This window comes from Magallana gigas, chromosome 6 (assembly GCF_963853765.1).
Source record: "Magallana gigas chromosome 6, xbMagGiga1.1, whole genome shotgun sequence".
NCBI lineage: Eukaryota > Metazoa > Mollusca > Bivalvia > Ostreida > Ostreidae > Magallana > Magallana gigas.
This window is the reverse complement of record NC_088858.1, coordinates 32,900,664-32,928,318: the sequence shown is the minus strand read 5'-3', so window position 1 is coordinate 32,928,318 and position 27,655 is coordinate 32,900,664. Positions and strand designations below refer to the sequence as shown.

General features: G+C 32.5%; 1 protein-coding gene across 2 annotated transcripts; it reads left to right on the top strand.

The window, feature by feature from the left end:
- The first annotated feature begins 793 nt into the window (after positions 1-793).
- Positions 794-26,666, top strand: LOC105338853 (macrophage mannose receptor 1). Of its 2 annotated transcripts, XM_066088061.1 has the most exons (37): positions 794-986; positions 2,238-2,334; positions 2,558-2,684; positions 3,204-3,268; positions 3,462-3,583; positions 3,771-3,900; positions 4,087-4,175; positions 4,381-4,485; positions 4,675-4,791; positions 5,199-5,372; positions 5,505-5,627; positions 7,954-8,070; positions 8,218-8,265; positions 9,776-9,952; positions 10,365-10,610; positions 10,789-10,943; positions 11,203-11,310; positions 15,198-15,313; positions 15,505-15,647; positions 15,939-16,152; positions 16,276-16,386; positions 16,713-16,765; positions 17,056-17,223; positions 18,031-18,069; positions 20,981-21,138; positions 21,805-21,854; positions 22,203-22,315; positions 22,410-22,550; positions 22,897-23,007; positions 23,191-23,345; positions 23,557-23,662; positions 23,969-24,207; positions 24,330-24,498; positions 24,788-25,057; positions 25,675-25,845; positions 25,975-26,061; positions 26,367-26,666. In XM_066088061.1, exons 1-37 carry the CDS (start codon positions 932-934, stop codon positions 26,558-26,560), a joined length of 4,863 nt encoding a protein of 1,620 aa, XP_065944133.1. In that variant the 5' UTR covers positions 794-931; the 3' UTR covers positions 26,561-26,666. The 2 variants fall into 2 exon arrangements, 1 of the variants encoding a protein (XP_065944133.1); XR_010714808.1 differs by lacking the exons at positions 24,330-24,498; positions 24,788-25,057; positions 25,675-25,845; positions 25,975-26,061; positions 26,367-26,666 and having other exon boundaries at positions 23,191-23,274; positions 23,969-24,107.
- Positions 26,667-27,655: the final 989 nt, after the last annotated feature.

Sequence of the window (27,655 nt, the reverse complement as noted above, 5' to 3'; positions counted from 1 at the left end):
TAATCTCTCACAGTCGTTCATTCTTTTTTTGCTACTCCTCTTGGTTGGAATTCATACTCCTGCCAAATCTGTGAGGACCTACCTTGTGCCTTACGGTTGCTATGCCTTCAATCTTCTTGTCTATTCCTCTTGCAAATGGCGGTTAAGGATAGTATAACATCATTATCAAACTTTCTCAATTCTGTCTTATTGCTACTGCTACTAGCTGGTCATTTAATCTTAGCATTCCTCTTTGAATCTGGCGGCTGCATCATGTGCTCGTATGTTTGCTTATCTTCTGATGTTACCAACTCTCTTGGACTGCCTCTAACATTGACTGGCACTTGGATGCTGTGGTCGAAACTCATTAAGTCCTGGCCCCGGGGCCATAAAACTTAGACGAGCTCACTTTTGATCTAAGTCTGACTTTTTCACTATAAGTTCCTTTCGTAATAGTGAGACTTAGATCAAAAGTAAGCTCGACTAAGTTTTATGGCCCCAGGGCCTGGACTTCTTCATGTCCCGTCTCACCATTCTGTCCAAAGCGTTGTGTCACACGCTGATCTAAACTTGATGTATCTTTAGCAAAAGAAGAAGAAGAAAACAAGATTATAATTGCAAAGATTATAAGATTTTAATTTGTTTGATGTAAATAAATTATGTTTTAATAGTTTTTTACTTTATATATCATATTCATGGTAAGTACCATTGACAAACCGTATGTAATATTATTAACGTTTGTGTGTATGTGTGGGTGTGTGAAAGGCACTTAGATATCATTGACCCATTTTACTTAACGAGACTTGATCATAGTTAAAACATTTAAGCTGCTGTATAATGTGCTCAGTCTAAATCAAGCTTTGATCTCATTTAAATATCTTGAAAATTGCTTAAGATGATGATGATGATTTGAATACCGATTCGGGTGATATTCAGTGATTCAATTGTCATAATGAATTTTCTTATTTTCATTTTGGTATGTTTAATCTGCATTGCCGAGACGAAAGGTAAGATTTTAAGATAATTGCTGAATATCTTATCATTTATCTGAAAAAAATAAATAAAAAGTATTTCATGCTTAACAGAAAATTTTCCAAGGGGTGTCTGAGTAATACTTATGTTTGCCAGGGGGTCCGGGGCCTGTACTATGTATATTAGGACATTTGAATATTTAAGGGGGGGGGGGGGCTTCTCCTACTCCCTCTAGATCTGCATAAGTGTAAAGTGTTTACGTTTTTTCCTCTCAACATTAATATTTTATGATATGCCGCTAGGGTAAGTTTGGTTATTTAATTCATTCTGATGATTTGCCATTTTAAATATTTTAAATATTTTACTGTCAGTTTTCTATTAGGAAAAAGTTGATGGTGTTAAGGAAAGTAATCATAAAAAGTATAATATTCTTCGTGTGACTGAATACTACTCTGAACTTCGAGGGCTTCTGTCAGTTTCCGGATGTCATGAGTACCAATTAAGAAAAAAAAAACCTCTAGTACCGACGAAAGATGTCATTTTAGATAAACAAAACGGATCTTTATTTGAATTTTCTAAGTGCATTTCTAGATTTTCTTAGTGTGTGATGGTACACTTTCATAAAAAGAAATTCATCACAATGTTGTATTAATCACTTTGTAGATGTGAAAGAAATAAATCCACAACTAATTAACTAATTATGTACAAAGGAATTGTACATTTTAACATTACTGCATAAAATGCTTGTGTGATCGTTCTTTGATGTGCGCTGTTTAAGAATTTTTCTGTATGATTACCTTGGTTTTTAACGTTTTCAACTTAAAAATCGTCAGAAGTACCAGCAGTCCTGGATAAACATAATAATTGTTATAAAATATTACAGCAAATTTGAAATTTGAAACTCGAGACTGGAAAACGTTTAGCTAACTAAGATGCAAAGGAAACGATGTTAACAGTTTCCATATATTTCGCATGATAAGTTTTGAAAGATAAAAAAGTGTACTAATACTGCTTTTGTATAGATGTGTATTGTTGTTTAACAACTGTTCAACCGAATGCTCTTAATACTGCGATAAAAGTAATTATTACAACAGAATCAAACATAACCATCATTATGCTATTTAGTTATCATAATGGAGTTGCAAACCCACGACTGAAATAAGTAAGCCCCGTTTTGAATTCGATTTTTTTTAGCGGATGAAGCAATAGGGAAAAAGTTAGATAATACGAACAAAAAATCAAATCATATTTAAGTTATGTGATTTTTTAAACTTATTTCATTCCAGTGCAAACTGACCTATGTGATATCTCAAACTACTGGACTCACTATGGGAGCCATTGTTATAAAATATATAACACCTCCTTATCCTGGGAAGATGCTGCGTAAGTTTTCAGTCAAATTTCTAAATTGCTTAACATGACACCTATTCAATAACCCCCTTCTTTGAATGTTTTAAAATGTAACATTTTTTATGCTATTCTAGGTAAAATACTCTTTACGTAAGTTGTACCTTTTTATTCTAAAATATAGGTCTACATAGCCATAAACATGAATATAAACTTAATAATTTTTCTTTTACAATTCGCCGTTGTTTTCGTTTTACAGAAACGTGTGTAGGTTTTTGGACGCCGAGCTTCCAATTATTGACGATGACGATATTCAGGAATCGTTGGTGAATCTTTCTAAATCTGTACAAGCTGAGCTTTGGATTGGGATTTCGTTATATCGAGGGGTAAAATACTTTTTTAAGGGAGTTCTACAATGCTAGCAATGTCAGCTTATGTCGTCTGAGGATTTTTTTTGGTCATAGAACTGTTTTTGGTTTCCTAAGTAATTTGTATCATATTGCTGATTTAAATACCGTTGAAATTCATTTGCTGCTACCCTTTTTAAAAAAATAAAATCTAAGAGACATCTTTTTGTTTTTTATTGCGAATGGAGACGTTAGTTTGTTCGCAGTTTTACATTCACGCGAATATTTTCATATCGCAAATGTCATGTCCTACGTTCTCGGAAAGATTTGTGCATATTCATGTTATATGTCGACATAATTACAGTCATTTAGTTAGGGGTATCTATTCATTGTTCCAGAAGCTTGTTTTGCGGGGTGGTTTTTTTTAAAGATAAAACAACATGTATCTCTTGATGATATCATTAATATTGAAATGAAATGCTTTATATATAAATTAATGTATATAAATATATAATACCGGTATGATCAAACTTTTTTCTTTCATGTTTTTCCTTACAGAACTGGGTAAACCCGTCTTATGAAAATGTGAACCATATCAATCAAAGCTGGACATTATCAGACAGGTTTGACATTTGAGTCTTTTATCGGAGTTAAGCTATCTTGTCCCTATTTTGACTTCAAATACTAAATAAATTGCATTGACATAGTTCAAGAAGGACTGCACCTCATCTTAATAAATACAGATCTAAAGCTACGAATAATAATTTTATCAAAGGTTACTTATTTTCACACAATGTCATAGTTCAATGTCTTTAGTTCGGATCCCTTTGGTACAAACAACAGAAGTTGTGTTGTTATACGTGAAAAGGATGGAATCCTCAAGTGGATTTTCAAAGATTGCAAACAAAGAAGCTATTTTGCTTGTTCAAAACCAGAAGGTAAGATTTCTTATTATATATTATCATTTTAGTTTATAATGCATGAAAATTGATACTAAATGCATGGGAATTTTAATATTAATATGCAATATAGTTTCGAAACAATTTTTTCCTGAATATGCACATTCTCTCTTGAATCTTTGATAAAAGGCACGCCATTACTGAGTATCATTATCAATATTTACAGGCACTTGTCCCCTTGGTTGGATATTCCACCAGCGAACTTGCTATCGGTATATCGACACACTTCAAACATCGTGGAATAACTCCATATTATACTGTCAACTGATGGACTCCACGTTGCTTGAAATTACGGAGTAAGCAATGCTATGAAAAGAAAAGAAAAGAACAACTTTTCGTGAATGGTTAAAAATAAGGAATGAAGTAACCATATTTATTGTATTGCATTTTTTTTCTTCAAATAAATGCACATCTTCATTTCTAGAACCCCAGTTATATTGAAGCAAACCCTTATCCCTAACATTTTTTTTTCTATGTTGTAGTGTTGATAAGCAAGTATTTATTCACCAGCTCGTACAAGTACAAAGTCCAGGAATAGGAAACGATGACCGTCTATGGTTGAATTTAAGAAGTATTTTTCTAAGATTATTAATATATTAGGAGTCTAAAATTTCCTTCTTTTTTCTTTCTTATACAGATTTTTCAATCATTCAATATTACGATTGTTATATTGTTATCATTGAAAATATACAATTGTTTATTTCATTTATTAGATTGAAATAGCTTTATGCATTTCATTGACTTTAATGGCTTTTAAAATTATTAACATTTTCAAGAGGACGCCCAGGATGAATGGATTTGGGAAGGTTCTCGGCCAACGTATACCAACTGGTTTAATGAAACAGATGAATTTCAGTTCAACTGTTCTTACATGGATACTAGTAAGATCTTTATTAAAGAAGCCAAATTTTCATGAACATTAGAGTAACTTTTAAAAATCTGAATTAGTACTTCGAAAAAAAAAACAATGACTAAAATTCGTCTGTGTTTGTCTTTGTTCTCAGTCTTTGACGTTCTCAATCATTTCAAAAGCTTCCATTGAAGGTGTTTATATTTAATCCCATTTCAAGGTAGAGAAGGTAAATGGTTTACAGATATACCTTGTTCATCTTCGGCCAACACGATATGCAACTTTGACGTTGGTTCTTCAAATTGGGAGAAAAACATGCTGAAGGCTGAAGTTAAAGGTACAACGAATATCATGTTAGACCATATTATTGTAACGACGAACAAGTATCTTCTTTCGATTCAATATAAAGATTTTCTATCAAATATGAAAATCAACATCGATTATAATTAAGTAATGTATTTTATCAATGTGTCTCTTGAAAATAACATTAACGAATAGTACAAAATCTTGTCAAGCTATGTTAAGATTGATAGACAATTATTTTAAAACCACACATTTGAACGGAGTTTAATAAAATGATATATATTGTATGGGGAAATGTACTAACAGTCATCAACATGGACATATAAGAAACGAACTTTAGTAAGATGGCATGACATTAAATAGATGAAATTTAAGAAAAACCTGTTTTTTCCTCATCATTTAACAACCTTTTCTGAAATGTACAATGTATTAAAAATTCAGAAAACAAAACATCATCTGAGTGTGGGTTTGGGTGGGTGAATGATCCACTTGGCGATTCATGTTATCTGGTGAAAAAGGAATTGCTCGTTTGGTCAGCAGCAGAAGACGAGTGTATCAAACAAGGAGCGCATTTGATCAGTCTGGATAGCGTCCACGAACAGGGATATATATCAGGTATGATTCATGCTCTTACATATCACTTATATGTAAATGTGATAATTTACATGTGAAAGGAAATATTCTTTATATTTTCAAAGCAAGTTCATATTGTGAAAATTTACATTATTTTGATTATGTATACTTCAGGTTTCCTTCATTCCTCAAAGGACGACTATTTAGCATTCTGGATCGGTGCAAACTCTTGGACTGATGGCGAAGGGTTTAAATGGAGTAATGGAGCTCCATTTGTCTTCTATAATTGGTTTCCAGGTAATCCAATTTAAAAAAAAAAACTATATAGAAAAATAAATCACAATTTTAAGAAATGTTACTAAATTTAAAATCAAGAAAAATTTAAAATGTAAGAAATATTATTATTATTTTCCATTGCTGAACCAATAGTTATGCACATCATGTATTTGCCCGGGCTTTCTACACTGCTGAGTGATACATTAGTACCTTTAAAATACAGATATTATACCATATCTTAATATTTTCAAACCCATGTATGTTTATATTTCATAAATATGAAACTTAAACCCTGTGTCTTCTTGAACTCTTTTGTTCTTTAGTAACAGTCGAGCTAGATAATAATCAAAGTACTGAGAGTACTGAAAGACGGGGGTCTTGAAAGTTTGAATTTGTAATTGTACTTGATTTCCTCGAATATGCTTCCAAAAATTATGAGTTTGAATTAGTTACTTCAATCTATGTTAATTCGGCTTTTTTGCAGTTGTCTGATACTTTGTACTTTGCCTAACTTTTACTCAATCCCGGCATTCATAATTGTAGAAAATTGACATACCGGTATTTTTTGTAAAATAAGACCCCAAGGAAATTTTTTTAAGAATTACTACTAACCGGGAAAATCAAAACAACTATATCAAGGAAGATAATTTTAATCATTAGATTTATTCAATTTGTAATCAAAGAGAATATCCACAAGTCGGACGGTATCAGTTATACAAGATTTATGAAAACCTCGAAAACTCTCAATCTGCTGAATTAACAAAGTTAATATTTGTATACCGATAACAACCACAGGCACCTGACGTTAGAAATATTTATTTTTACAATAAGATTATTCCAAGTACTCTAACAATAAAAAGGTTTATCACGGTCGCCATTTTGATTTTTTATACCGACTTATCTGACAAGCTTTTCTTGCAGCGATTCATGCAAAATTAATAGGTAAAAATAAATCCGTTCGCCACTTACTACTTTTTTGTGTAAACTCGAACATCACCAACACGAATTAAGATACAACCGCTCCGTTCATTAAAAATCATTCTCCAAAAATCAGAGACATAAATAAAAGAGATTAGCATCTCCGCAATTAGCGTGTAAATGTTACGGGACCAACCTTACTTTGAGCACTACAAATGCAACAGGAATCTTGTAAAAGTCATTAAATTTGAACCTGATATTGAACATAAACCTGTCAATATGTCTTGAAACATCTACAAAAACTCTTTATTTAGCCTTTAAATTACTTTTTTAAAACTTATTGACTTTTCACAAAGTAATGGTAATGGTAATGCATTACTTTACTCATGTAATGGTAATGTAATGCATTACTTCTAGAAAATGAAGTAATGGTAATGGTAATTTATGACTTTACAATGTAATTCACCCAAAGCCCGATTCCAACTAAACCAGACAACATGAACATTAACATTTAACTAGGTTCTTCAATCGATAAGATTGTATATATTTTTTTAATGTATTGGTCATCCAAAAAGTATAATCTACATGTATATAGATTTTGCTTACAGTCCATTGTTCAAAATTTAAATCCAGTTTAATTAATTAAAGAGCCAACGAACGAGAAGGCAAATTCAGACTTGTTTTGATTTTTTATGTACAAAATTCCTTCAGAGACGAACAGCAGTCATACTGCAAGTAGACTGGAAGCCAATGAAACACCTATTTAATATGTAAGACATCTTTGACTGTATAATCCGTCCTGATTTTAACTTCGGCTTGCGCATGGTAGTATTCAGGTGAAAGATTGTCAAAATAAAATTCACGACTTTTCAAAAATGGCACATTGCGTTTGGGAACTTTACTTTCTATTCAACATTCAATCTCTTCTATTGAAAAATGAGCTTGTACACCAACTGAATCGTCAACGGCGTTGTGCATTCAGTTACGTAACTCATTCCACATTTGAACCCGAGGAAGAATATTTTGATCAATAAAACTATTTGTTTATTTACTAAATAAAATTTGGTTTATACACAGAGGACTTAAAAAGATTTATTGCGTGTTTTTATAATATATATTTACTGAAATGCATGTAAACCTTCTGCACCATTTTCTTACGCGCAGACTCAATTCATGTGTTCTACACGTGCCTTCCGGTTTGAGACTTCGGCTGACAGTAAACTAATAGACGGGGTCTCGTGACCCCGTCTAAAAATTACTAAAAATACAAACATTTAAACTTAAACTGTTTTAATTGGTGATCTAATGACATTTTATATAATATAAAATGTAACCAAGTCTTGGTGTGTTGCTCTCAAGTTGTTATCATGTTGTCTACGTCTTTATACTAGTAGTCCTAATGACATCCTTTTCAATTTATATTTAACAGAACAACCTGATGGTCAGGAGGACGGTACTGAGGAATGTGTCGTCATGTTTTCTAGTAATGGAAAATGGTCTGATGTATCATGCGGTCAACGACATTCCTTTATTTGCGAAAAAACTCGTAAATTCCTTAACTTGTTCAGATTCTATTCTTTTTATTTCCTGTTTTGAGAAAAATAATCAACTTTTATAAAATGTCTTCAATTATCTAAACATGCAATTTTTTCATGATAAACAATAATCTGATACTTTTTTCTTCAATTTTTAGGTTCCTCAAAATTAAAAACAACAACTGTAAAGCCAATTGAAAAAGACGGTACACTTTTTTCATTAATGATTCTTTGTGATTGATTTTGTGAGTTTAAGCTTCAATTCCGGTACTTTTCGTAAATTTTGAAAGATCAGTAACCCTTTTACATGACACATTGAACTTTGAAAATTTCATAAAAATTAAGCAAGGTCGGGAATCGGTGTTTTGAATGTCTTGACCGTCTTTTAACAACTGCCGAATAACAAAGCTAATGTTTTTTTTGCAGGCTAGCAATAGAATACATTAAGATATTAATACAAACATTTAAATTTACAGCAATAAAATACATTAGATTACAGAAGTATTAAAGAAAAGAAATTGACTTGCATGTCTTTGTAAACTTTTCCTTTAACTCCTTTTCGCCATTCTGCAATAGTTTTAAGTGCCATACTTACTCTACCAGCTGCTTAATTTCCAAATATCTTTTCTACAGTTCATCTAGCACTACTGTTAGTAATTACCAAGTTACAAATTGGCCTTTGCAACTATTGGTCAACAATTTCACTCAAATTTTTGTGAGTTTCATATGCAAAGTTTTCAATTTATTCTTTAAAAGCACTTTTTAAATAAAACGTGTTATTTTTAATCCAAAATAGGGAAGTTCTACAAGTACTATCTAGTAGTCGACTCTTTCTACTGAAACCTCTTTTTTTAAATATAATTATGGATTATGTGGGTGTTTCCCCTATTTTCTTCACCTTGCTTATGTTGGGCTAAATTCGTCATTTAATCGTGTGATCGTTACTTTTGTTGTTAATCTATTAGTTCTTAGTCCTGCTCATCCAAGCCTGGACTTAGTTTTGTTTTTAAAGAACTCGAAAGTCTTTTTACAAAAGAACTTACGAAAAATTCAAGAAAAACCTTTTCAGTCTCATAAATGACTTTTGGAAGTATTGTAAGCATGTTTTACTAGCATTAAGTTGTAAAACGCAGCCCAAATGCAAATTCTTACTACAGCGAAATCTCAATCTCAAAGAAATAATGGGGTAATTCTGGAGAATTTTCAATTAAATTCATGAGTTGTACTAATAAAAGGTCATGTTTGAAAAGCTGGTACCGGAATCTTCCATGAATTGTAATCCTATGAAAAAAAATGTATGATTCTGAAAACTTTTTACAAGATTAATTAAAATCTTGTAAACTGCTGACAGATTCTGCGGGATAGTGCAAACACCTTGGCCTTTGTTCTCCAACTGCCAACTTGATCAAAGCTAACAAAAGAATATAGATTACGAAGCAATACCGCATCTATAAATAATAAGAGAATAATAGAAATATAACTGTAAACAGCTCTGTTACAACGCACTTTGAAAATTTATGCATTTTTTTTATATTGCTTTGTCAAAGAGCTCCACGTTTGAAAAGCAAATTATCAAAATTTCAATATGAGTGTCCGAATGCGTAAGCAAGGCTAGAATGTGTCATGTTTGAGGGATCATTTTGTACGGTGTAACTTCCGTCTATGAAATTAAGCTCCTCTGATAAAAGATGTTGCAGTTAAAATTTCATTTTTCAGGCAGTAGTAAGGCTTGTCAGGACGGATGGAAGATCTATAATAATCAGTGTATTTTGATTGAGAGACGAAAGTTGTCTTGGATTGAGGCAAGTGAATTCTGCAGAAAACAAAAAGGATTTTTAGCATCCGTAGAGGACCAAAATGAGCAAAACTTTCTTTATAGTCAGCTTCCCTCAAGTGAGTCCATTTAAGGTGCTATGGAACACTTCCATGTTGTGACGTAGTGATTATCGAAATAAATAATAGAATGAAGAGTAATTTTTATATGTAGTTTCTTTCTTGATTTTGTCAAATAACAGCGTAGCACAGTGGGTTAGAGGGTTTACACAAACGTGTCATGACTGGGGTTTTTACATTTTTTTCTCTCTAAATATTTTCAAAAGCTATTAGTTGGTAAAATATTGCAAAATTTGAAAATTCTAAACCGCTGAAAGTATTCCAATAATAATGTACTTTAATCCAAATTAAGATCAACAGAAGTCCCGCACCACCTTAACAGATCCAAAATATATTTTATGAATTTTGCTGAATATTAACTTTTCGAACTTGATAAGAATCTACATACGACAATACGACAATTCATTTTCAGATTACTGCTTTAATCTTCATTCAAATGATACTTACTGCTCAGAACTTGCTGCTGCTGGTAAATGTACAGCTGATCTGCTTTTCATGACCAAACAATGTATGGCTGCATGTGGTATATGTGATTTAGTATGCCACGATGTATTCGAATCAACCACGTGCCAAGCTTGGGCACATACTGGTGGTTGTGAGAAAAATCCAACTTTTATGCTCCGTGGATGTGGAAAAACATGTGAAGGTTGTGAATCAGGTAGGAAAAAAAACGTTTTTCTATTATAATAAGCTTTACCAATCTGCTGCGAGAACCGATTGATAGCAATTTGTTTATTATCCTTTAATTTTGAGAATTCTGGATTGTTTGGGCGATTCTATGAAACAATATGCTTTACACAAATGCAGTTTATACTACGAATAATGATTTTTCATAGTTTTAAAGGGAGGGTTTTGGCTCGGTCTTCGTGATTCAAAAGATCAGACATTCGTATGGGAAAATGGTGAAGACGTTTCTTTTAGTTTTTGGAGAAGGTCTGAACCCCAAGGATACGTCCCATACAAACAGGGATGTACAGCTATGGCATATCAAGTAAGATGTCCATGTATAGTCGTAAAGTATAAATGTTATGTAGAATTTGAAACGTTTTGTGTAAAACACATCCACAAGAATAATAACTCTCGTATAAAGATATTCTCTCTCTCTCTCTCTCTCTCTCTCTCTCTCTCTCTCTCTCTCTCTCTCTCTCTCTCTCTCTCTCTCTCTCTCTCGCTCTCTCACACACACACACACACACACACACACACACACACACACACACACACACATATTTTTTTTAAATTATTTTTAGGATGGAATGTGGTTTGATCAAGATTGCAATACCGTCATGCCAGGTTTTATTTGTAAATCTCCAATGCAATACATAGGAACAACAACTGTGTCACCAGGATGTAACGAGGTAAAAGAACATTAAATTTTTCTGACATCATTGTTTTACATGTATGTGCTATTATTTTATTGTTATTAGCAACAAATATTTAAGAATTTCATTTCATTCGGTTTTACTTATCACCTGAAAATCACCTGAAAAATATACATAAGGATTCATTCCACTTTAAGGGGGATTTGTGGTCATCCTGTACATTTCATGATAAGAATGTCTTATTCTTATCCTCAAATGTACAAGATGGCCGCGCACTCCCTTAAAACAGTCAACTTGCCTTTAATAAAGCGCTTTACTGATTCCGATAAGTTGTAAACTCTCATTATTTCCTCTTCTTTTAATCAGTTTTTCTGTGCCAAACAGTCAATACACTGGTTTTATGCCCGATGAATCTGCCATTATCGGATTGGTAGTATGGCAGGAAATTTTTTTAAAAAGTCTATGTCACTGCATAGCAACAAAAATGCGGTCGGACAAGAGAAAAAGACCTTGACAAGAAAAGAACTGATGTTCAAACGAAGCTTGCCCAAATTGAAAAAAAAAATTGTCCAAATATTTTATATCTTAAAGACAGTTGTAGGACAATTGTGATATACGAAACAGACCTGATGTTCGTATCCAAGATTTCGAAGACGCTTATGAGGCTAGCCGTCGTATGAGATACATGTAGATCAGAGAAATTTCGGCCGTATTGACGTGCTTTAATTCGTCTCGTGATGCACAAATCTTTCAAAAGAGCATTTTAGTTGCACCTGGAAATACAGACGCTATCTATTCATCTCACTAGAGAAGAAAGACGAACTTTATATGATTTGCCGGTCAAGAAATCAAGAAAACAATTTTTCTGGAATAAGACTCGTCAGAGCCATAGATCAGAAGTTCAAGACGAAATATGTGAGGACCATTTTGTTAAAGTATACTTCTAATGGAAACCAGTAAAAAACAAAGTTCGTAAGTAAACTTACTGGTATGTTTGGTACAGACACTTTGTCTGCAGACAACTCGGATGTACGATTGTGTTTCCATGCTAGTCAGAAAAAAAAATTATCAACAAAGCCTGGAGGGAAGAAAGCTTATCAGCTTATAAAAAGAAAATCAAAGTACTTAAGTACTGTCGGGAGTTGATTTTATTGATTATCATCAATTTTGAAATCAACGATATGTTATTTTGCCTGGCAAGTAGTTTCTAATCTGTATTTGAATTACGCACAATCATATTTAATATATGAATTCTCGAACTTTTCCGACAATAATTTCGAGAGAACTCGGCCCATATTAATCATGTTGTGTAACATTTAAAGATGGAATGAATTCCATTAAACTGTCATTAATCGAAATGTTTCTAAAATTTTACACGTGGATCCAAGCAATATTGAACTCTAATCTCGTTCAACCAGACGCTCGGCTGTTTCCGTTAATCTCCGACTACCAAGAGAGACTCTTTGCTTGTCGGAGATTTACGGAGACAGCCGAGCGTCTGTTTGAACGAGACTATATTGAACTCTGGCGTAGGAATACATACATCTACAAAAAAAAAATTAAATTGTTCGTACTATATCTAACTATTTTCAAGGTATTAATTAATACGTTTTTTGAAAAACGATGGTACAGCATGCAGTACACCGAATTTATCTATTATTTTCAAGATCTATAAGTCTTGTCAGCGGTGATGATTTGTGCTTAGGTCCAAACACTGTTTCACTTTCGGTTTGCCACAGAAACTGCATAGGAGAGTTGATTAAAATCAACTCCCAAAAAGGAAAACTTACAAGGCTCTATTTCTTGTAGGTAAAGATAAGTAAGGACTTTTTCATTGTGCCTTCTTGGGGTTAATCAATAAAATAATCACTTATTAATCAAGAAATATAGACAGAATAGAGCTTGTGGTAGTTCATCAGGTTACTATACCAAATCTCTGAGAGCAGTGGAGAAGTTGGGATATTAATAGCTTTTAGGGAGGCTATTATTTCAAATTGTCATACATAACAAGCGTTGGGCTGCCTGTTGGATATTTTGCAATACAAAATAAAAAACTCTGGTTAGAACGAGCTATTTAAACTGTGAGAGACATGTTTCTTATGTTAACAAAACACTCATTCAGAAATTCAAATTGCATATTAAGACGAAAGGCCACCATGTTTGACTCAGGTCTCGATGAGTATAAATGCTTTTATATGTCCAACATTCTTTCACTTTTGCTCTAAGAAGATCATACCTTGGAAATCAAATGTCATTAGTACAGAGAGTACATGTACTAGGGTTAAAAGCCTCTTGTCTAGCACTGATTTCTAAAGTCAGACCACTCATGAGACCAATTCAGTTACAGTTGTTACATTTTTGGAACCATCACTCAGAGACCTAGAATATGAGATTTCCGTTATTTTACACTTTGTAGATCATTTGAATTGGTGGTTAAAGAGAGTAAACATTTTAAAGGGTAACTCCATTGAATCATGGGAGGCAACAATTACCCTCACAACAGATGCTTCGTATATTTGGTTCGGGGGCGGGGGTTAATGGGGAAAATAATATCAGAATATGGACGGAGAATGAAAATTTTCTACGTATCAATCACTTGGATTTTCAGGCAGTGTGCAAGTCAGTTGTGTATTTTATCATATATCTGAAAGAAACAGAAAGTTCTTATTCAATGCAACAATACAATAGTAGTGCTGTTTATTAACAAATACACCAGCCCTTTGCCCAAGTGTTTGGATATCTTGGATAACGGCAGTTTTAAACAACATTCTATTAAAAGCTAATCATGTAGCAGGTCACTTGAATTACTGCAGATCACCTTTTTAGAGTAAAGACTCAACACACAGAAGGGCTTCTAAACAATAATTTACTAATCATATTTTGGCATTTTGGGGGAAATCAATGATTTAATTGATTTATTTGCCACGAAATAGGGGAGTATATAGTTTAAGACTTCAAGAGTAATTAATGTGCCTGACTTAGACTTGCACCTTGGACCATTGAGATTGGCATTATTAAAACAAAATACTTACAAAGCTGTTTTTCATGTAGCAATTACAACATTTTGAAGCTGCTCAAATACACAAGACCTGAAGTCATGTGAGGGACCGTAACTGTGTAGTAACTATTGTGAAACATGGACAGTGAAACAGGATCGTATGAATTATTTTTGGGCCAAAACTTTTGTACCCTTATTTCAGGAAATGAAAAAGTTAGTTCTAAGAGAACATTGGCTTTCTGAAAACAAGTATATACGAGTATATTTACGATTAATCTTGAAAGATAAAGATTGTTTTAATGGTCCTCATGAGCCTGTTTCTACCCAGCCAGTATCAAGATCGATTGACAAAACCATTAGAATTGCTAATAAGTAAAAAGTTACGGAATCAATCACCAAGCATGGAAGCATTTAAGGTTTTTTTTTCTGCGAGTTGCAGTATATTTAAACTGTTACAGGAAAGTACATATTTATTAAGGATTGAATGTTATAAGTACAATTTGTAAAAAGAAAATTTGTAAAACAAAATTCCCACCAGCCTTCTTTTTAAAGTAAATGTATATTCTAAGAGTAAATCCGAAGGAAATAAAATTTAGAATTTGATTTTCAAAGTTGTAGTTTATTAAATGAAGGTTTTACTTTCCACCAATTCTTTCTTCCTACGGTTGTGACAATGTTTTTCACTTATAAGTCTGATTCATAAAGAAATAGTAAGCGTGTTTAAGACTAATCAGAGTCAGTAAAGCACTTTGAGATATATATATATATCCTTACGTATATAGATTGAAAGTAAATCCACCATTCAATACATTACACATTGACAAAATCAAACTAAAATTTCTTGGTTGTATATTTGTCGCAAGCCATAAACCTATGGGTCGGGTTTTTTGAAAAGTCTCCTGAAAATCCTTTTTTTTTAATTTAGACCTATATTAGCTATGAATCAATGTGCTACAAATTTGCCGAGGAGAATCTTTCCTGGAATGAAGCACAAGCAAATTGCAAATCAGAAAATGGACATTTGGCAACTGTCAATAGCAGGTACGTGTAGCTATTAGTTACTATTTTCATTTATCTAGTTTTTGTGTACTTTGATTACGTATTCAAGGAACTGTTGCATTCATTTTCACTTCCTCCTTTGAAATCTCTTCAACTAGTCTGATGGTGAGTGGATATAGAGTTTAATCATCCATGCGAAAATAACATTCTTAATAATAATTTATTTGCTGTAGGTATATACAGGCTTTTCTTTCAAGTCAACTGTTTGAAAAATCGGGGAACTATTGGATTGGATATAAAGAAACTAGAGCTAATGACAGTTCAACATTGTGGAATAGTGGCCATCCTATTGAATTTCAATTTGGTGATATTGTTGGTAAATTAAAAAGCGCCATTCTCTGAATATATGCAAAATGTATTAATTGACCAAGCTTTAAGGGCAACAATTTACCGTCGATTAGATTGACATCGGTGAATTGCAGAATAAAATATTTGCTTCTAATATTAATTTACTGTCTTTTTGGTTATTAAGTTTTTTCTTGAAACATGGACGCGGTATCATATGCAATCCTCAATGAAAACTATGTGTATCTTATTAAAGTGTGTACATTATGGAGTGGCAATTGTGTTCTCTTGTTGTATATTGATTTTTGTTTTTTTATGTTAGATTCTTCTTCACTCCACCAAACGGAAGCATGCGCAGCAATGACCACAACTGTTCCAGTTGGCATTTGGTCCTTTATAAACTGTAAAACAAAACAAAAATTCATCTGTGAGACTCTGAGAGATGGTTATACAACAACTATTATTTCCCCGCCTACAACTCCTCCTCTTATGTGTCCTGACAAATGGATTACAATAGATAACAACTGTTTCAAAGTATTTTGTATTTTTTAAATGCTACGCTTTTGTTGTTTTATTTGGTTTCCTTACATATAATACATCAATCACCATTTTAAGTCTACCTGTTCCAGCCACTCTTCTTTTTTTATTACATTTTGGGTGTTTGAAAATTCAACGTGGACAAATGCGAGGGCATATTGTAGAGGAATTGGGGCTGATCTAGCTAGCATTCATTCTGAAGCAGAATTGAATGACCTTCAGTCTAAAATAAGGTAATGTAATTTTGAAGAATAAATTCAGCTCGCATAAAGAATAGCTTTCAACATTCCTGAACGCTTTCATAAGGTGTGTGTATAAGCAGAGGTTGTAGTTTTTTCCGGCTTGCTTTAAAGTTATTGTTAAAAATATCCTCTGAATTAAATGCAATAAAATACAAAAAATTGTGTTACTTAGTATAGAATATTGGAAAAAATGAATGTATAGGAGTGTAAATCATTCTTAGTGTCCTGAAGACTTTTTTCACTTAGTGGTAATGTTTGACGTAAACGTTAGATTATGCATGCAGACTATATAAATTGCTAATAGATATGTATTTCAGGGAATCGGGTGGCATGTACTGGGTTGGACTAAACGATCGAGAGAAAGAGGAATGTATGTTAAAAGCATTTATAACCTCAATTGTTCTAAAAAAAAAAATGTGTCTTATAATTTCTTCCTAAAGTTTTAATTTTTTTAGATAATTATGCTATTAAAAACAAGATGGCCACTAGTAACTCAGCTGTAGCTCAAATATATCACATGTTAACGTTCTCCAGTTCATTTTTTTTCGCTAATATCAGTTATGTTATTGAAATAAAATAGAAATTGATTACTTATTTCTTGAAAGAAAATAAACAACACATTTTGAGGACAAATAATCAATAATATTTTGCAATGTTCAGATTGGGTTTGGTCGGATGGAACACCTGTGGTCTATACACCATGGATGGACAATAGGATTGTTAACTTGAATGCCAATGAACATTGTGTTGTGTTCCGGTACAGCGATGGAAGCTTTGACGATTTGAGTTGCACAAATCTACACCCATTCATTTGCAAAGTGCCAAAAGGTTTTTCCTCATTATATTACATTGAGTTCTAAAAGCATATTTTTTTGGAGAAAAAAAATTAATATGTACAAAGGTAACATGTTTTTATGTTATCGACAAAGATCATCAAAGTTTTGAATCTTCAAATCTTTTGATTTCAATCCGTGAAGATAGCACATTCACCAGTATAGAAAATATAAAAAAGAAAATTTCAAATATTATTTTTAAAAAAATTGGACGGAATGTTATTTCTCAAAAATACTAATAAAACACAAATTTCTGAATAAGAACAAAGATATGTTCAAAAGCAAATTAAAGTTGCAGAAATTTAATAAATAAAAGCATGTTGACCTGAAAATGAATTTGACAAAAAGAAAAATTAATTTATCCATACTTTTGTATAACCCTTTGAAGTAGAGAGGGAACACAAAAAGGGGAGGGGTGATTTGATTGTATGATGAGGGAACAATTAAACTTGAATATTGAATATTCAATATTAATCAAAGATGATTATGGAGAGTTAAAGAAAGGTAATCAATCAAATTACAGATTTGTTTGAAGATAGCTGCAGGTCTGTAGCTCCCGGTCTGAAAAAATTCGGAGACCGGGAGCTACAGACCTGGAGACTGATAACATTTTTTAAACTACGTTTAGTATTAAACTTATTTTTCAAGAGTCAAAGTTAGACATGTTTTTCATGTGATTGATATTACTTACATTCTTTTTGTTAGAGATTTCGAGGATTCTTGACTTTTTGTCCACTTAGGAATTTAATTTACAACCCATTGTTTATGTTCAACTAAAAATACTTTTTATTTACCATTGAAGGTGTGGAAATACAGGAACATTTCCAGCCCATTCCAATCGGTAAGCTTGCAAACATATGTTTGCTCAAGTTAAAGAAATAATGTATTCTTAGTTACTTTTAGTGCAAAAAGTGAACTTTTAACAATACTGGTGTAAGGCTATTAATCATTAAAGATAAATAATTGACAAATATTCTTAAATAAGTCTGGATTATCAACGAATTGTCGATGGGCTTTAAAGATTAATTTGTAATATCTTTATACAGGATCTTTATACATCTTAATTCTTCTCAAGGAGATTAAATTCGCATATTGTCTTAACCTTACAGCCATCGTGTCTGGTTATAATTTCGTATTTAATGTAACTCAGTAGCTTTCGTGTCCGGTTCTTTTTTTTAAACGGCGTGATAAATTTCCATTTAAAGTTTTGCCTACATCAATGATTATCTAAGATAACATGCATTTGTTTTTAAAGTATAAAACAAGTATGGTTCGGTTGCCTTAGTACAAATGTATAGCTCATGTTTTCAAAAAGGAGAGGAAAAAATCATTTCAAAAAACTTAGGGTAAATTACTTGACAGACGTACGGAAAAGGAGGAATGCTATTGCACTCGTTTAGAATTATGGTTTTGCCAGCTAGGACCAAAATTTTGATATGTTAAATACAGTTTGATCAAGTATGTAAATATTAGTAACTGTTAGATTAAATGTATGTCTATTTGGTACAATTAATTTTTTTTCAATGTTAACAAATAAACCAACGTGTAACTATATTTAAAAATATGAAGGTATGCATGTTCAAGACACCATCTAGTAAGAACTAGCTGCTCAATTCTGAAATTTTAAAAAAAACTTACATTTAAAAAAAAAAAAATATAATGGCGTGTGAAGAATATATGTAATATTTTCATATTTTCAATAATACTTTTAGATAACCTGAGCTGAAAGCTTAAGTGAGCTATTCTGATCACATTTTGTCCGCCTGTCCGTCCGTCCGTCTGTCCGTCTGTAAACTTTTACATTTTGAACTTCTTCTCTAAAACTCCTCGGCCAATTTCAACCAAATTTGGGTCAACGCATTCATATGGGAAGGCAAATATAAATTGCAAAAATTAAAGACCGTTCTAAAATTGAGGTTCTTTGTCGAAAGCAGCCATGTTGGACGTAAGATAACAAGTCGATCTAACAAAGATGAATTTGTATGTTGTGCAGCAGTTCGCGTGCGAAGGGAATCTTTGAAACATGCAAGATACATTGGTGCCGATTTTGTGGAGTAAATTGTGGTTAAATATTTCAATGCGTTGACAGTTTTGATATTTTAATTATACAAAATCATGGTAGGGTGGGGCCACAATGGGGGGGTGGATTTTTATATAAGAATGTATAGAGAAAATCTTTTTAAATCTACTTCTCAAAAGTTTTTTGGACAGAAAAGCATGAACTTGTGTGGAATCATCCTCAGGTAGTGTAGATTCAAGTTCAAATCATGGTCCCTTGGGGTAGGGTGGGGCCAAAATGGGGGGGGTGTCAATTTTTTGCATAGGAATATATAGAGAAAAGCTTTTTAAAAAATCATCTTCTCAAAAGTAATTTGAACAGAAAAGCTTAAACTTGTGTGAAGGCATCATCAGGTAGTGTAGATTCAAGTTTCTTCAAATCATGGTCCCTGGGGGTAGGGTGGGGCTTCAATGGGGGTCAAATTTTTGCATAGGAATATATAGGGAAAAGCTGTAAAAATCTTTTTCTCAAAAACTATTTGGCCAGAAAAGCTCAAATTAGAGTTGGGACATCTTCAGATAGTGTAGATTCAAGTTTGTTCAAATCATGGTCCCCAGGGGAAGGATGGGCCACAATGGGAGGGTGATTTTTTTTACATAGGAATATATAGAGAAATCTTTAAAAATCTTCTTCTCAAAAACTATTTTGCCAGAAAAGCTCAATATGGAGTTGAAGCATCTTCAGAGAGTGTGGATTTAAGTTTGTTTAAACCATGGTCCCCCGGGTAGGGTGGGGCCACAATAGGGGGATGAATCTTAACATAGGAATATCTAGTGAAAATCTTCTTAAAAACTGTTAGGCCAGGAAAGCTCAAACTTTTGTGGAGGCATCCTCAACTAGTGTAGATTCAAGTCTGTATAAATCATGGTCCCAAGGGGTAGGGCGTGGTAACAATGGGGGGGGGGGTGAATTTTTACATAGGAATATATATAGAAAAAACCTTTAGAAATATTCTCGGAAAAGCAGTAACTTGTGTGAAAGCACTGGTTGTGCAGATTGAACTTTGATCAAAACATGATTCCCTAGAGAAGAGTGGGGCCACAATGGGGGGGGGGGGGGGGGTTATAGAAATAGAAAAAAATCTTCTTACAGGTGCAACAACAAAAGGGGCTTGATATTTACCATAAAAATATGTGGATAAAATTCGGTAGATTTAAAAAAAAAATTGAGCAAGATCTACTGTACGAAGTTGTCAAGATATTTTGATTTTGATACAGTAATGCTAATTTTATCAGAGTTTGATTTAGTTTCTAAAGTATACAGATGTTATGTTATCCAGATTTTGATTTATGAGAACAACATTTTATTATCGCATTTTAAAAAATAAGTATGGAAAAATCTAAACGCAAGCGGTATGTGTTGTTGCCTGTGTTCTTGTCACGTGGACAATATAAGCAGAAGAGTTCAATGGAAAAAATGACTTAATTTATAGTAAGTCTATTCATTATCGAACCGTATGTTCGTCTTTCTGCTTTGAATTGTAACTATATTTGCGAAACAGTGTAGGGCAACATAGAGGTAGTTTGAATGTTTGATAGTCACGTTTTTTCTTTTTGGGGGGGAGGGGGTGAGAGGGTTAAACTTTCTATACTATAAATATAAATATAGGGCTATATTTTCTAATTATTCACAGTTAGGTTTTGTGGTTCAAATGAGTTGTTTATTTTGACATAAAAAAGCTTTCATTCTTCAGAAAAATGTGCCGATGAACGTTTTATATCGTTCAATGGTTCGTGTTTTGCCGTCAACTTCATGAATACAACGTATTTTGAAGCGCAACATTTATGTCATCAGAAGGATGCCGAGTTAACGAGTATCCACAATAGGAGAGAAAATATATTCTTAGCAGAAGTATGTGTTAATTTGGAATCAAGTATAAATTGTGAATTATAAACAATGTCTTTTGCATTTGTAAATGAGTAAAAGTACTATTACTGTAGTTTCATCAATATTCATTGAATACCAATTTTCGTGGATTTCGTTGTTAAGTTGATCCACGAAATTTAATGTTCATATATTGAAGTGCAATTCCTATAAACTGTTTGTATTTATAGGATCATTGACAAAGAATTTTTGTATCCTTTAAACTGTAATTTTCTTTGAGTCCACGAAAATTGATACCCAAGAGTAATAAAGAAACCACAGTACATAAAGTAAAAACGCATTTAAAAACTTATTAATGTCTTGTTTTCAAGATTTTTTTTCATTTGAGAGAATACAAATTTGATTTAAATACTAGTTTGTACTGAGTTGTAATTTGACAAAATTCTTCATTACTTAGTTTTGCAGTATTAATTAGTAATTTGATGATCCTCTTTCTCTTTCTGATTAAACAAACTACATATTTTCATCGCTCGTTATATTTTGCACGTAATCTTATGCAATTCAAAGGTTTTGAAGAACATGTTGCAATAACCTCAATGCTCCATTTAAGATTGGAAACGTTTCATATTTATATAGTAAAATTGTTATAGATTTCAAATCACATGTTGTATCATTATTCCGTTATTTGCGTAGATTGGCAATGGCAGCCTGTGGATAGGCTTACGTGATTTGCAAAACGATGGGTAGGTTTTGTATAATTATTTGATTCATAACCAGTCATCATACTTTTTCTGATATTTGTTTTTCTTTCCCATTTTGATTTTATTTTTTGGATTTTTTTGTTTTGTTTTGTTTTTATAGAAAGAGGTGAGAACTTTTTGGAGAGTGGTAAATGTTTCAGACATATAATAGGATAGCGCGATCAATTCGTTTATATATGTTTCATCAGAAATGGTAATACAAAATAATCTTATTTTTTCATGAAATGTATGGAATGATCTTAAATATTAATCATATTATGATATCTAGATATCAATACCATTCCTTGAATGAGAATAAGTATGCGATACTTCAAGATTTTTTTTTTACAGTTTTCAATGGAATGATGGCACACCATTTGATTTTGAAGGGTGGAATAGCGTTAAGTATGCACAATATGTCTTTGGTTCACCTACAGGAAAGAGACGGTGTTCCGTCTTTAATGGTATTGTCAGTGTGTTTGCAGGTACTCTAATTTATATGTTTTCTAGAAACATTGAATTATTTTGATATTAAAGAACCGAAATCTGTTTTTGTAGCTGGCACATGGAGTCCCGTTAACTGTGGCCATCGAGTCAACGGCTTTATATGTAAAAAGCGTGAACATGGCGCTTCCGAACCCGTGCCACCACCTTTGATAATTGGCGGATGTCCCGAACAGTTTAAACCATCTCCTTACAGTAAAGTTATTGGTTACCTTAACATGTTCACATACTAACTTTTCTTGATGCAAGGGAATATCGGATATAAACGATGCATTTTTAAATATGAATTTGTAACACAAAGCACATACGTGTAAAAAAAAAATGTATGCATTATTTGGAATTAGCGTAAATTGTTTAGTTATATTTACTGAACGAAAACAAATGCATTGTACATATAAATTTTAGGGATTTTAAAATTATGATTTAGCCTTCACACTCATACTAAAAATAATGAGATCAACAGAAATGATTTAAATGAGGGGAAAAGCAGAAGACCAAATTTTGATTAACATTATATACCTGTTTATGTTTAAATCCATAGACAATAAATGTTACAAGCTTGTAAAAGAGACCAAAACGTGGTTCGGAGCCGTAGATGAGTGTTTGAAAAGAAATAGCTCATTGTTATCAATACAGGATCAAATTGAGCAAGGTAAAATTGAGTGTAGTTGTTTTCTAAATTATTTCCTTCAGCTACAAAAATGCTTCCTCTGTGTGTATTTTCATGATCTTAAAATAATAGAATGATGATAAAAGAATACAAATCAAAGTAAACAAAATGTAAGCATAATTTTTAGCATACAATTATTCATGTGTGCTTAATTTCTCGTTTAAGATTTTGTGATTAACTTGCTTGAATGGTCAAATCAATACTTGTGGATTGGACTTCTGATGCAAAGTATGACCAAGGATAAGGAGGGTGAGTACCTTTGGGAAAGTAACAATGAGGTGACCTATACTAACTGGAAAACTGGAGAACCATTTATAAAGGTAGATAAATTATTCATACGTTAAAATTTAGCGTGTGTATGTATAAGAATTATGGCTTTTGTTTCAAACACTTGAAAGATTTGCATACATGACATCGAAAATGGATTAATATATATATATATTAGATATGAGTTGAAATATAATATTAGATATGAGTTGAAATATATGACTGAAATGAAATGATCCTTCTCCCTTTCCCTCGGCACTGCAGTACAACTGTGTTGAAATGCAAGGATATTCTGACATGATGAATGTGGGAACGTGGAAAACAAATTATTGTACTGCTGAAAGAGGTTTCATATGTGAAGCTTGGAAAGGTATTGTAGAGAGAAAGAGAGAAAATGGTAGCAAAATTTAACATGATTAAAACCGTAATTTTGATTCTTTTAACAACAATAAACAAACCCGGAAATTTGACAAAAAAAAAAAAAACGAATCAAAGAATCATTAAAATTAATGCCATTTTGATGAATTCGTCAAAATACTCAGTCATGATTTTTTTAAGGTATCTCTTTATTATTTCTTTAAATACTCCATCCTACAGCCGTTTTAAAACAAGTCAATCGTACCATTCGTTTCCCGTCTTAATTTGGGGTGTTTTTTTTTTTTTGGTTTTTTTGCAGATCTTTCTATTCCTGTGATAGAATCAACTGTGTGTCCACCACATTATATGGAGAATAATGGAAGGTGCTATCGGTTCTTCCAAGACATTCCATTGGACTGGGAATCGGCGGATCACTTCTGTACACTCGATAACGGAACACTCGCATCCATATCGACTATATATAGATTCGGTTTTATTCAAGCATTAAGTCGCCATGTCAATTTAACTACCTACTGGATAGGATTGAGAAGATCAAATGTATGAAAAATGTGTGAACTTTGGTACATCTTTGTCACATGTTTTCATGTTGAGCACTATAACGCTCATGAATTTATTGATTCTATTGAATTATATTAATATGAAAAATAATTATATTATAGACGTCGGATCTTTACATGTGGAGTAATGGCTTACCCTATATTTTCACTAACTGGAACCAGTCAGAACCTAGTCAGAAACCAGGAGAAGATTGCGTGCTATCACACAACAACAAATGGAAGGATACATCCTGCAAAATTCGCTTACCTTTTCTTTGTGAAAAGATAATCGGTGATAATACTACTCATATATTAATTTGAAAGGCATCCAAATTGTTTTTCACAGTTGTTTTCACTACTCAAGAGTTATTTTTGTATGTATTGTTTGTTTCAAAGTAATTTAATTTTTAAAAATGCTATATTATGAAAAGTTCACTATTCTATGTTTTAAGTAGCTTCTTTTTTATAGAATACATGTTTTTTTCAGTTTAATCCTCAAGTGTAGTAATTTCATCGTGCGTTTTTATGGGGTGGAAATTACGCAGTTGTCATTGAAATATTTTTTTTTTATTTTCATTCAGAAAATCAACCTTTGCCACCCCCACTGAAAGTGAACTGTACTACATCAGCCATGGCTCTCAATGGAGCGTGCTATCACTTCGAACTTGAACATGCAGAATCATGGATGGACGCTCGTAATAAGTGTAAACAGTTCGATATGGATTTAGTTTCCATTCATTCTACCATTGAAATCGAACACATGGTAGAATTTGTCATAAGGAACGGACTTACACGTTCTTTTTGGATTGGACTATCCAGACGAAAAGATTTAACCGATCCTATCGAAAAAAGTATACAGTTGATTATATCTCATTTCATTATGAATATCAATAATAATATAAAGATACAAAGTGCAAAATGTATGTAGATTTTGAAATATATTGACCAAAAACATCGACATTTATTAAATAAAAGACCACACACCCATAAAACATTGCGTTGAACCACAGTAAAAGCAAGATGTACAGTTCACTTGCAATTTTCAGATTTATTTTTTGTTCATGTACTAAAATGAGTACGTGTTGTCTTTGACACAACGATTGGTAAATTTACACATAATTAATTATTCGTTAATCAAATGACTTTTTTAAGAAAGGCAACTATAAAGAGAGATGCAAATCCCATAGAGTAGTATGCATTATACATATCAGGTTCTTTTACAAGCTTTTGAGATGACATGTACATACTTTTCTTGATTAACTGGATAAAAAAAAATAATTTTGTGATAAGTTTATGAATCATAATATGTACATGTAGTTATAATACAGTGTTAATTAAGGCAGCAACACTGAAAATTTCTAGAAATAAGTTTAGAGTTACAAAACTCGTCCAGACTTGACTGCTATACCCATGATTCATTTTGTGACCAGTCTCATTACATTATTACATTTTAAATTACATTTTCCAGTTAGTTTTTACTGGTCAGATGAAAGCGATTTCGACTACGCAAATTGGAATGAAGAAGAACCCAGTGATAGTTTATTGAGCCAAACAGAGGAATGTGTTGAAATGTTCACAAACGGCACGTGGAATGATGCTTCATGTGACCAAATCAAAGGCTTTGTTTGCATGGAATCGGGTACTTGAGTTTAAGATTTTTTAAATCCATGTTACATTAATGAAGTCCAGATTTATATAACAGTAACATATGTAACTAATAAAATTAATAATTGTAATACGATGTCATTCCCACGTTTTTGTTGTTTAGGATTTAGTGGAATACAAACGACGATAAAAGTGTATGACGTCGCTAGCACAACAGACGACAATACAACATGGCTTAAAAGTTTTATAAGTGAGTTTTTGCAGACTATGTCCTTTTCTTTCATCATTAAGAATAAATGCAAGATACTATGTGCTTTTCTTTCATCATTAAGAATAAATGCAAGATGTTTCACCAAGTTTTCAACTTCTCATCAATTTAAATTTTATGATAACGTTAAATAACAAGGCAAAAATATTTTGAAAGAGATATCTTAACAAACTGTGTGACATATATTGACTTATTAATTCTTACGTGCTGCATACCTTAAAATATTGACGTTTTCTGATAAAATTGACAAAACTGTGTCTTTATATAATATATGTCGTCTTTCACAGATAACCCCAAAGTTGTGTTTGCTATTACTGGCGTTGTGATTGGACTTCTATTGATAATGGTCGCTGTGGGAAGTATCGCATTCTTCATCAAATCTCGCAAATCCTCGTCCTCATATAAAGAACCAATAGCAGCGGGATTTGAGAACGCAGTGTACTTTAAAGACGAGGAAAACGTTTTTATTTCCGAACTGTAAAGACATTCATTGTAGTCTCTAGAGTATTTGTCAACGATTGCATTCAAAAGTGTTATCATCGCCATTTCTTGCATGTACAGAACAAAAGTTTATTAATAAATTTTCCCCCAAAAATTGCATCTTTTTTCTCTAAAGCACATTAAATTAAAAAAAAACTGACGATCATACGAGAAATATTTGCTTACTTACCGAGATATTCATAGCTAAATCTTGACATGAGTTTATTAAAACTATTCAGTCCGAGTGGGGTGTTTAAATTTTACTCTATCCCATATTTATATAATTTATTTTGGCTGAACTCGGTGAATTAGAATAAAATTATTTTCTTTTGTGGAAACGCCAATACGAGTAAGGGACGGTGCTAAATTAAGGTATTGTCGGTTAGTCGTGTTCGAATTGTATTCATTCTGGCGTTCAAACTTTGCACGGGAAAGTTTAAAGTGTATGGTTGTGGTAATCAGTACTTGATAAAGTTCTTATTAAGTAAACCAGTATAATGGTAATGGCTCTTGGGCATAAATGACAAGCTACTTGTAAAATGAAAACTTCAGAAGTATTCAGATATGGTTGATGTTGAATATTGCAGAATATTGATTTTGAATACTGCAGATTGTGAGGGAGTGACTTTCTGTAGTGCAAGAACACAAATGAAAAAATATTGTTTTTGTTTTGGGTGTTTATTGTTCTCATGAAGGGCAAGTACAAAAGAAATGTGGTAAATGTCATTCTTCTTATTTCTTTTATTTTTAAACCAAGGTCATATTACGTATAGACCCTTGGGCTTCGTTGGTCTTTAATTTTTGATATAAAAAAAGATGTGCAAAATGTCTTTCCTTCTTTTCATTTCCACCGATTCTAACCAAACTGTCTTTTGGTGAGCGACCTTCAAGTTCAGCTTCAGGACAAAACCGTCTTCCAAGGAAGAAAAGCGTAGTAAAATTGAAGGTAGGATGTTCAAAAATCTTCCTCTAGGAATTCTGCTTAGCAATATTTTTACACTGTGTGTAGAATATACACAGAAACGGATCGAGCGATATGTGAAAGGGGGGAGGGGTTCCAATCGATGAATACGGTATCAATAAGTGTACAATTCAA